General features: G+C 37.9%; 1 protein-coding gene across 2 annotated transcripts in view; it reads left to right on the top strand.

Annotated features, from left to right (window-relative positions):
* Adck5 (aarF domain containing kinase 5) overlaps positions 1 to 12,257 on the top strand; it is a 458,263-nt gene that overhangs the window by 391,233 nt on the left and 54,773 nt on the right. The window contains exon 9 of one of the 2 annotated variants that reach the window (XM_067159689.2): positions 2,676 to 2,913. The exons of the other annotated variant lie outside the window; for it this stretch is intronic. Coding sequence (XP_067015790.2) covers positions 2,676 to 2,913 — 238 coding nt within the window. The remainder of the gene's footprint in view (positions 1 to 2,675; positions 2,914 to 12,257) is intronic. 2 annotated transcript variants of the gene reach the window in all.

A 12,257-nucleotide genomic window follows, 5' to 3' on the forward strand; every position in this document is an offset into this window, starting at 1 on the left:
GAAGTGCTGCCTGACTGAAGCTAATTGAATGAACGTCCATCATGTTTTCAGTGGTCACATAAGCAACGGGACATGGCTCTCAAATGACAAAAAATCACCAGTGCAAAATTAAAGACCAGTAGCCAAAAATTAGGGCATTAATAATCATAGAGTGCGAATAGTGCAACTTCATCCATGTTGCAGCGCGGAGGCCATCGTCATGATCAGTTGATTGTAGGGTAATTCAAAGAGGATATAGGGAGAATCATCATACAGTGACATACGAACAGTATGAGGTTGGGGATGAGGTGAATTGATATGGCTGTATTTTATGGCCGGATGCCCTTTCTGACGCCATCTGCAGTAGATGAGCTAATGAAGATGAAGTGAATGATGGTGAATGAAATTGTGTAAAGAGGTGGAAGGAATCAGCTGTGGCCAATGCATAGGAACTGTCCCAGTATTTGCCTGGAAGTGAAAATGGGAAACCACTGAAAAGCATTCTCAGGTCAGCCGACTGTGGAACTCAAAGCCATTTGTCTCCAGAATGCAGAGCTCAGATCCATAGGCATAGTGCGCTAACAAGTTTGGCCACTCCGCTCCGTTTTCACATCCTAATATCAACTTTAATTCTTCTATGTCACTTGTCACCTTAAAACTTACAATATCGATGGAATATCTACACTAACTCTTGAGAACACTTAACATCTTTCATAATCAGGTCTGAAATTAGCTTCTTCACACCAACGTTTAAATGCTTCTTTGTCTCTCTGTGGCAATCGCTTTTCACTCTCTTTTGGGTACTTTCTTTCTTGAGGTAAAGTAATGTTATGTGAAGGCTGATTATCGAATATGCTTGAATAACTATCAGGTGATAATTTAAGATATTTCCTAGGAATGCGAACTGGTTCACTATTCTCAGCGAGAAAAATATATTTGCGGACAGTGAACTTAAGAATCAAATATTTATGCACATGACAGTTTCATTATCTACAGTTCAATTCTTTGCGATTAATGCACTGAATGTATTTCTCTTGAAAACCTTATTCATCGATTTGGGCAGAAATACCCGAAGAATTGCCAATTTTTGACTTACGGAGTGGTACACAATGCTATTGATCCATGCTAATGTAATATATGTACACTACATTCTGTAACACCACCACTCAAACACAATGATAAACAAATACTTAACCTATACAGCACTACATGCAAACACGAAATAATTAACCTCCAGATATTCTCAACGGGAAAAATATATTTGTGGACACTTAAAAGCACCTAGCGACTCAAATGCATCAAATATGTCTGACATAGAGTTAGTAAAATATATTTATATATTAATATATATTAAATATACTAAATCTGTGTTATCAGTATTGAAAGTCATGAAGTATGATCACAAGAAGACTTGAAATTCTTTTTTCACAATTATTACTTTAAACTCATAACCGCTATCACATACAACCTATGCATGGCCTATGTTCACGGCCATATTGCTGCTAATCGACACTTGCCTTAAGGTTGTAAGTATTGTAGTCAGTCTTCGTTAGTACTACAGTTGTTCTCCTTGGTGGCTGACTGTACTGCGATGATGTCATGTTCGTTACTAGTGGCGCTGTGCTGTGCAGGACTCCACTTGCCTTGGTTGGGTAATATAATAGGACTCCACATTTTCTTTTCTTTACTTACATCCACCATCTTGGTTAACACAACACAAAAACAAGTATAGTAAGTCACATTACCTGCATGGCTAACATGCTAATTCAGCAATCTGTCCTCGCTAAGAGTTTTGTTATCCAATATTTAACATCATCTTTTGTAGTACGACCATGATCTTTAAGGAGTTGGATTACTCCTGTCAGGACACACCTATCTAATAAACAGTTAATAAATGTACAAATTCACAACAGGTAGTACTGTACATACCTCTGTTAACTGCATGGCGGGACACAGGTGTTGCCAGTGCCATCTTTGCAGTGGTCCACAGTAACTTGTGGAGAACGCACACTTCTTGTATTCGCTATGCTTGTACTGTTGACTATGGCATTGTGTTCTGACTTACAACTGACTGCTGAGCCCAGATGATATTAATATTTCAAAGTAAAGAGTGTAGAACCTGATGAGACCATAGTGATAGCTATAAATAAAAGGTTACAGAGAAAGTTTGCTGACAGAAGCTTGTAGACTGAGTGTTCAAAGATAAGAATATTGTCCCTAATCTCTTATTTTTGCTAGTACAGGAACAAGAATTGATGAGGAGAGCTAATTAAGTTAGTGGGGTTTTTAAGGTGTTTTCATGCATGTTTCTTGGTATTTTATTCAACTATTTTCAATTACTTGGTAGTGTAGTTTAGTGGAATAGTTGCTTTTCTGTTGACCTATGTTCTTATTTTGTTTTGTGATTGTATATTATGTTTCTTCCTGCCTATCTCCAGATCTGTATAAGCAATGATTTTCATGTCAAGGCCCATATTGATGGATACCAAGACAATAAGAACTTTGAATAAATACACGAGTTAATTTTAATTATCTCAATTCTGATGTATTGATTAGGTTGATCTGTAATTGTTATTTGTGTTAATAAAGTATCTCTAGATCTGTTTGCACCTTTACCCACATGTATTGAGAAAGCATTGTTGGTGTGTTAATGTTGTGGTTGTGTTAAACATAATTTTAGTTATTGTCAATTCCAGATGATTATCGCCTGTTCTGTATCGCAGTGGCTCAACGGTTCATTCCATGTGCAGATAAAAATGAGAAAGATATTTTCAGCTTATTTTTTGGGAAAAAAGGCCCTCGATTCACTGCAGCCAGTATCAAGAAACTTCCAAAGGAAGAGAGGGATCAGATTCGCCGCGAAATAATGGCTATTCATGATCGTAGTCTGGAAGTTTTTAGACATATTCCAGCAAAATTATTCCTGGTCCTTAGGTACTGTTAAAATTTATATTATGAACTATTGTTGAGTTGTAGTAATCTTAATACTTTCCGACATCCACTTGTTACAAGTCTGGCATCACATAATGAATGAATAGGTTCTTGTACATTGCTAACTAAGGATTTATTATTCCCCTTTTACTCAGTCTTGTTACTAACTATTCTAGGGTTTTGTTCCTCTGTATTTCTTGTAAGCAATAAGCTCTTCTCGTAAGACACTTCAATACTAATGGTTGTTGATTAAATTCTGTTGACCGTGGGAGGATGCAAATACAAGCCAGGGATCAAAGTGGAACAGGATTTGGCAGAATAGGATACTGTTACTTTTCTGAAAGTTTGAATTATCTTCCTATATTACATAACAACAGAATATTTCAAAATGAGAATTTGATGGGAAACTGTACAATTTGATTTTGTTTTTATATAAAATATGTTTTTAACAGCTCTTTTAGCATGTGATAGAATTTCTGTCAGTATAATAGGAGAATGTTTTCACTCTCTTCCAGTGTAAATGTGAATGAATGTCATTTCTTATGAGAGATAACAGCAAATTCAATCCTACTGTTAGAAAGCCTGAATAGTGAGCATCAGATGCAACTTTTTTCCTTTTGTAATTGAATAATTGAGCCAAACTTTTATTCATATACAGTATGTGTTGGGGAGGAGTGGGAAGGTTCTGAAAAAGGAGAGGTGTGTCAGGCAGACCTTGAAGAAAACTGATCTGTCTACATTTGGTATATGCTAGTTTGAAAATCAAGTGGCTATTCTCCTGAGTACTTTGTTGGTCATGGATGGGCTGATTATATTTCTGAATATGAGTTTCAGTAGCTGGATTCTAAATTTCATTTCTGAGGCTAATTTTACTGTGTATGTGAAATGTAATTTTGCTAACAAATGATTACAAGTCTAGTTTGCTAATATGGGGATTAAGAACTTCTTTTGTTAGATGAGAACTTCTTTTGTTACTTGAGATGTAGGTACTTAAAGAATATTTGATGTCTTGATACCCATTAGGGAACTAAGTTAGAATGATCATGTTTTACCATATACAGTTTAATGCTGCTGTGTGCTGCAAATACCATCTTTGTGTGACTGTTCTGTGCTTATTGTTATGCAAACTTTTGGATGGTGCCTGCTGATAATTTTCACTTCTGTGTTAATGTTGTAACTATACTTATAAAATAAGAGTTTTGTCTGTACATTACTCAGAATTTAAAAAGAATTGCATTTCTGTATCGGTTGAGTCTACAATAACAAGGAAATGCACTTTTAAATTTTCTGTCCTCACTGTCTGTCTGTCTGTCTGTCTGTCTGTCTATGTATGTATGTATGTATGTATGTATGTATGTATGTATGTATGTATGTATGTATGTATGTATGTATGTATGTATGTATGTATGTATGTATGTATGTATGTATGTATGTATGTATGTATGTATGTATGTATGTATGTATGTATGTATGTATGTATGTATGTATGTATGTATGTATGTATGTATGTATGTATGTATGTATGTATGTATGTATGTATGTATGTATGTATGTATGTATGTATGTATGTATGTATGTATGTATGTATGTATGTATGTATGTATGTATGTATGTATGTATGTATGTATGTATGTATGTATGTATGTATGTATGTATGTATGTATGTATGTATGTATGTATGTATGTATGTATGTATGTATGTATGTATGTATGTATGTATGTATGTATGTATGTATGTATGTATGTATGTATGTATGTATGTATGTATGTATGTATGTATGTATGTATGTATGTATGTATGTATGTATGTATGTATGTATGTATGTATGTATGTATGTATGTATGTATGTATGTATGTATGTATGTATGTATGTATGTATGTATGAGCATCATGAGAAAATAACTGAAGAGAATTTAATGAAAATCGGTATGTTAAGTCGGGAAATAAGCCACTACAATCTAGGTTATAAATAATTGTATTCACGCTAAGTAATAATTTTGTGTGGCTATTTCTAGCCGAGTGCAGCGCTTGTAAGGCAGACCCTCCGATGAGGGCGGGCAGCATCTGCCATATGTAGGTAACTGCGTGTTATTGTGGTGGAGGATAGTGTTATGTGTGTGGTGTGTGAGTTGCAGGGTTGTTGGGGACAGCACAAACACCCAGACCCTGAGCCATTGGAATTAACCAATGAAGGTTAAAATCCCTGACCCGGCCGGGAATCGAACCCGGGACCCTCTGGACCAAAGCCTAGCACGCTAACCATTTAGCCATGGAGTTGGACTTCACGCTAAGTGAAATGGTAGTTTAGGGGAATGCCTATAATTTAATTCTCAAATATTAACGTTATTAGTGGTCCTATCGATACATACTGCATAACTAAAGCTATACAGAATTAAGTTTTTGATCACTTACGTCTTATTTCATTTTTACTGTACTGACAATGATAAGAGTGGCGGTGGTGATTATTGTTTTAAGAGGAAGTATAACTAGGCAACTATTGTCTGTATAATACCAATCAGAGAAAAAAAGGGAGGGAGTTCCAATATAGCAAAAAATTATGATATTGGCCTAAGAAAGACAAAGGCCATGAAGGGCGTGAAAATTAAAGACTCCCTAGGCTTCCATATGAAATACTGTCAGGGTCAGAAAAGAACAAGAATTGACCAAGGGAGATCGTAAAGGAACGATCACTTGAAGAATAAGACAAGAAGGAGTCAGGAAAGATAGGAAGATTCCCTTTACATCAGATACCCTAATAATACAGAGTCAGAAGAAAACTGAATATGAAGGCCTACAATATCGAAAGCTCATAAAACTGATCCAGAATAGCATTTCATTGACCATTCTTTTTTTTTTTTTTTTTTGTGATATGCTTCGTGTCTTCTGTTGCCACTCATCTCAGATAGAGATGCGATTACTGCTTCCTATGGAGTATAATAGCCTGCCTGAATATTGGCAGAAAGTAGCTGGGGAGTTCGATAACTTTCTTCTTTAACATGCCATTCCTCTGGTTCAGTAATTTTCTGATACTACTCGTACGTAATACACTGGTTCATTGTAGTATTCCAGCTATTGGATCCTGCTGATTGGAATGAGCAGTGTGCACACTTAAAGGAATAATAGCAGAAATTGTCTGTGGCCTGGTTGTTCCAGCTCAGCAACTTTGGACTTTTAGATAGGCAGCTTAGTACTGTTCGTTAAAAGTGAGGAAATGTGTGGTTTTTTATTTGATCGAGTATTTCACAACATTCCTATTGACTTCACTGTAATGACCTACATTGATTTCAGTTGGGAAAACCACAAAGCCTGTCTTTCTGAGGATGTAGAAAGGCAGGTGGAGAGTGAGTGCCTGCCATTATAATGAAAACTCCCAACTCGATGGACTGGCAGTGGGCAAGTGGGCCTGTCATCATAATGAAAACTCCTCTACTTGATTGTGACTGATAGTAGGTAAGACGACCTGCCATTACAATGAAAATTCCCTAACCCAGTCTTCACATGAGAAAAGACATATGGTGACTTTCGGTTCACATTTCTGGGGTAACATTAAGAGCTATGCAATTTAATATAATCTTATTCACAACATGTACACTACTTAACCTAGAATTCTGTATACAATGTAGAATTCCGTAGTGAAGCACGGGTACATCAGCTAGCCTGAAATAATTTGAAACATAAGGTCTAGTTTTACCTTGAAGTGATAATTGGGGAATGTGAAATACGCTATGTATGATATCATGAACTAAAATCAAGTAGTATTCCTCTTCTTATTCTGCTTCTTCTTTAGGTGCTTTGTCCTCGCAGAATATTAATGATCAGTATCATGATTCACTTCTTGTTGTACGTAGCCTGTATTATGTACATTTCAAACAAATGACTTAAATTCCAAAGTCATGACGACTTAGATCACACATTTCTTGGTGTCAAATGTTCGTCCCTCCACCAAATGGAAAGATTCAATAAACTTAAAGGGACAGAACTTTATTATATAATAGTGCCTACATTGCCAATTTTTCTTAATTGATTGCACACAGCTTCCTAGATCATAGAAGCTGCCAAATTTTTATAAGTAAACAAAAACATCTCACTCAGTGTTCCCAATATTTTCCTACCATGTTAATGGATGTTGAACAGTTAACTTATCATAATCCTGGGAACATCATCAGTTCTGCTCACACCTGAAACAAAACAAAGTGGCACAAAAAGACAGACAAGTTCAAGTTAATCCAAATATTTTTTTGGCACTTTAACAGTTCTTCCACTTCAAGTCTTGTTTACTTCTCCTACGTCTCTCACATTATCCCACAACACATCACTATCTGTTTTCACTGTCAACTCAATCATCCTTTCAGTGCCTGGAACAAGATTTAATCTCTGATATAGACTCACATCTTTGGCTTCTAAGAGGAGGTAGAGTTTTTGAAGTGGGCGCAGAACTTCTCCAGAAGCAGTCGTCAGGCTGACAAGACGGGTGACTCGATCCTTTCTGGGCAGAAGCTCTAGGACCTTTCCTAAAGGCCAATCCAGTCTCTTTGAGTTGTCATTGCCACTCAGGACAACATCATCAACCTGAACATTTTTTAATTGCTTGGCATCCATCTGCTGTTGCAGTTGACCCAAATACTCACTGTGGAACCTCTTTCTCATATTCTCCTTCAGTGTTAATCTGTACTTCAACCTCTTGTTCAAACTGGAGGACTCGATGTCATCAATCTCAGGCACAGCAGTTCCACGAATATCCTGAAGAAACATGGCATGCCTTATTATTCCTAGTTCATTTGAATTATCAGTTGTAAACGTCAGAGGTCTCAAGTTTACTACACTCTCACAATCACATAGCACTGTTTCCATCTGAGAGTAGGTGAGAGATGTTCATCCTAGTCCTGTCAACCTCTCTCACCAACCTCCCCACCAGGCATTAGTTGGTGGGTTGAATTTCCACTTTATTCTCTCCACTCATGTACCTTTGACCAATCAATTTGACTGAAGGCAGTATCAGTACCAGGAAAGCTAGTGTCATTATCACTAAATATTACAGCTGGTCATCCTCTCCTGGCTACAAATCAGTGAAATGCTTGCAAAAACACATCTATTGATAATGATAGGAATAGCTCTAAGTGGACTGCTCTGGTGACTGCACATGTGAATAAGCAAATCCACACCTTTTCATAGTTTTTCAGATAACGGGATCCAGCCATGTCCACACCTGAAACTTCAAAGGCAGCAGCATCTCTTACACGTTCTGTTGGGAGAGGTGGTGTGGATACTACCAATGGTTTAGCTTCCTGATGGTTGCAGATGACACATTTTGTTAACGCTGACTGTAGAGTTCTTCTTCCTCCCATCACCCAGAATCTTTTCCTCATAATCAAAAGCAGACCTTGAACTCCAACACGATACCTTCGAATATGAACATCCATAACCAGCCATGACACAAAGGGATGATTTTTGGGTAAAAGTACAGGATACCGGAAGTCATAGCGATCATGTCTATTGGAAATCTTGGTTCATAAGCGGAGCAGACCGTTGTGAACTTCAAAGGACTGTACACTTGAGATTCTCGTGTCCATAGTACTGGGAAATGCATTTTCTGTACTAGTTTCAAGACTCTTATTTCAGCAGAGGTAACTTCTTCAGTAGAAAGAGGTACCGTCTTCTTCATAAAATGTTCAGAGCCAACCAACCACTCTACAATTATTTACAAACTGACACATCCAAGCAACCATTCTGATAGTTTTCTCACTCTTTGAAAAGTATGTGTAGTATGAGTCACTTGGACGAGAATCAGCTTTTGCACAAAGCATAGAGGAAACCACGGTATTCTTTCTTTCATGAATAATAACATCCTCTTCAAATTTGATTTCGATGCTACTGCTACATTGTTGGTACAACCATTCAGGTCCCTCCCACTGTGATGATTGAAGCAGTCCTTTCCCTGAACAACCTCTAGATGGCAGGTCAGCAGGATTACAAACACCTGGAACATGATGCTACTACTCTACTTGAGTCAGCTTCTTTATAACATTCACCTGGTTCCCCACAAAGTTAGCCCACTGATCTTCTCTTCAAATCCATGCTATGACTGTAGATGAATCACTCCTGAAATATGATTCACAGCTACTGGGAATATATTCAGTAATTGATGAATGGAGCCTAGCACTTATCAGTATAGCAAAAAATTCTAGACAAGATATCATGATTGAATTATTCACAGGGGAAACTCTCGTTTTTGCCTGAATCAACTGTATATTTACTTGCTGAATCATCTCCATCCTTAAAAACACAGCTGCCGCATCCTTGCTGGCATCACAAAATGTATGAATTATTATTAGAATTTTGTTTTATGTTGCACCGATACAGATAGGTTTTATGGCGACGATGTGATAGGAAAAGCCTAGGAGTGGGAAGGAAGCAGCTGTGGCCTTAATTAAAGTACAGCCCCAGTACTTGCCTGGTGTGAAAATGAGAAACCACATAAAACCATTTTAGGGCTGCCGACAGTGGGGTTCGAACCCACTATCTCCCAGATGCAAGTAACAGCTGCACGCCCATAACCGCATGGCCTCACTGAGTACAAAATGTATGCACACTCCATTCAGCAGGTTCACTGTTAGCCGCTGGAATTTTCAAGTCTTTCAAACATGCAACATCATCTGCCCATTTTGCAAATCTGTTTGTAATGCTCTGATCTACCTCCTCATCCCACCCAATTTTTAAACTCCATAATTCTCTTAAGATAAGTTTTGGCTCTAGGGTCACAGGAGATGAAAAATCAATTGGATCAAACACGTTATGGGCTGTGGAAAGAACAGTCCATTTGGTAGTTTTCTCTGGAAAATTCTGGAAACAGTCTGATCTTATGGCCAGAGTGTCATGTTTTCTGTCCCAGATTAAACCAAGTACATTAGTGAGACAAGCCTCTGTAACTGAATCTGGATCTGTAAACTTCCATCCACATAATTTGAATTTTCCATCAGCCATGATAGAGATGGTTTCTTGAATGAATGTTCTAAGTTGATCCTCGTCATTAAGGCTCATGACTACATTATCAACGTAAAAGCAATCTAAAAGACTTTTAATTGTGGTCTCAGAATATGCGGAAACTTCCTGATGACATTCATCCAGAAACTTTGTGAGATGAAGTCTAATGACTGTGTTTAACAGATAAGGGCTACAAACAACACCGAACACAACTCTCCTGTGCTGATAAACAATTACGTTCCTCAAATCATCCTTCCATAAAAAGTGTAGGAAGTTCCTATCATTTACATTTACACTAATCTGCTAGAAAGCTTTCCTGATGTCAGCTACAACTCCTCTTTGCTTCAGACGGAATCTTAAAAAGAAGAAGTGGTACGGTATCTGTTCTATCAATGGTATCCCTTTCTCCAGGCACATATTCCATGATGGATTTTTGTTTCCACAAGCTGATGCATCAAACACAGGTTTAATTTTTGTAGTACTATTTTCATTCACTGCATGACTGTGAGGTAGCCGGCCCCGTTGTGTAGGGGTAGCGTGCCTGCCTCTTACCTGGAGGCCCCAGGTTCGATTCCTGGCCAGGTCAGAGATTTTTACGTCGACCTGAGGGCTGGTTTGAGGTCCACTCAGCCTATGTGATTAGAATCGAGGAGCTATCTGATGGTGAGATAGCGGCCCTAGTCTAGAAAGCAAAGAATAACGGCCGAGAGGATTTGTCGTGCTGACCACACGACACATCGTAATCTGCAGGCCTTCGGACTGAGCAGTGGTCACTTGGTAGCCCAAGACCCTTCAAGGGCTGTAGTACCATGGGGTTTGTTTGGGGGGTTTGACATGACTGTGAGGAAGATAATGACACCTATCACTAACAATCTCTGAGTCAGGAACTCTTTCAATTACACCTTCTTCAAGCCACTCCTCAGAAACATGTTCATATTCTAAGTACAATGCATTAGCCTTCAAATTCTTGACAGTGGAATCCAGTCATATTTCTGCTAGGATGTAATTTGATGAAAGAGGAGGGTACCTATCCTTCCAGGGAAGCTGAATTTCGTATCAGTCTTCACAATTTACTCTTACAGTATCTTGAAAATGCTCATCAACCTCCATCTGCAATTCAAACTTTGTTTTCTTATCAACAGCTTCAGTAATACCATTCAGCTCCAATTTCCAAAGATCTGAGATATTAAAGTCATTAGTTAACAAAGATGTGACAATCATAGTAGTTTTAACTCTGGGTTGTTTACTGAGATAGTTACCGAAAATGGTCCAACACAACCTAGTTTCCATAGCTACCAAACAACATGATACACTTCTAATATTGCCAGTGAAGAATCTGGCAGCAATGTCAGCACCAATAAGAATTTCTGTATTTCTGTACCTGTGACTTCCTGCAAATTGTTATCATCAACTATTTCACTAACCAATGCCCTATCTTGAATATGAGGTACATTATCACAGATACTTGGTCCAAGACCTCGAAATTGCACAAACAGTCATTACTGAGACTCGCAAGATGAATTCTATATTTATCATGCTCACAATTGCCAGTTTTATTTTTACTTCCAAATAGTGAGTGGACTATAGTTTCCCTCCGAGAGGTGACTAATTCATTTCCCGTGTTGTTCCCCCTTCAAGATGTTCGATCGCTGTATCAAGAATTCCCTTCACAGTACATTCAGATCCATTCCCTCAAACTTTCACCAGAATCGTAGGAAGCAACACACTATTCTCACACGTCAAACTGGCAAGGACTTCATCCTTCTGCACAGTCGTGACTTCAGGCCTGCAGGAGTCGTTATTGGTAACTATATTCTTACTTCTCTTCAAATCTGGACATAAGATAATGTGACGCTTATCACAAATCAATCACTTTTGCTTAAAAGTGCATTTTTTAGCCACATGGTTTGGTTTAATGCAAATGAAACAATATTTCTTATCCTTAGTAATTTCAATTTTTTTTTTTCTTTTTTTTTTTGAGAGGCATATCACATGCTTTGTAGCAGGTACATGATGTACATCACAAAAAAAAAAAAAAAAAAAAAAAAAATATATATATATATATACAAGCAGAATGTTTATTTTCCTGTAACAGGGCGAATGGGTCGTGCGGTTAGGGGCACGCGGCTGTGAGCTTGCATCCGAGAGATAGTGGGTTCAAATCACAATGTCGGCAGCCCTGAAGATGTTTTTCTGTGGTTTCCCATTTTCACACCAAGCAAATGCTGGGGCTGTGCCTTAATTAAGGCCACGGCCGCTTCCTTCCAACTCCTAGGTCTTTCCTATCCCATCGTCACCATAAGATCTCTCTGTGTCAGTGCGACATAAAGCCACTAGCAAAAAATATTTTCCTGTAATAAGAGTA

This window comes from Anabrus simplex, chromosome 1, assembly GCF_040414725.1.
Source record: "Anabrus simplex isolate iqAnaSimp1 chromosome 1, ASM4041472v1, whole genome shotgun sequence".
NCBI classification, from domain to species: domain Eukaryota; kingdom Metazoa; phylum Arthropoda; class Insecta; order Orthoptera; family Tettigoniidae; genus Anabrus; species Anabrus simplex.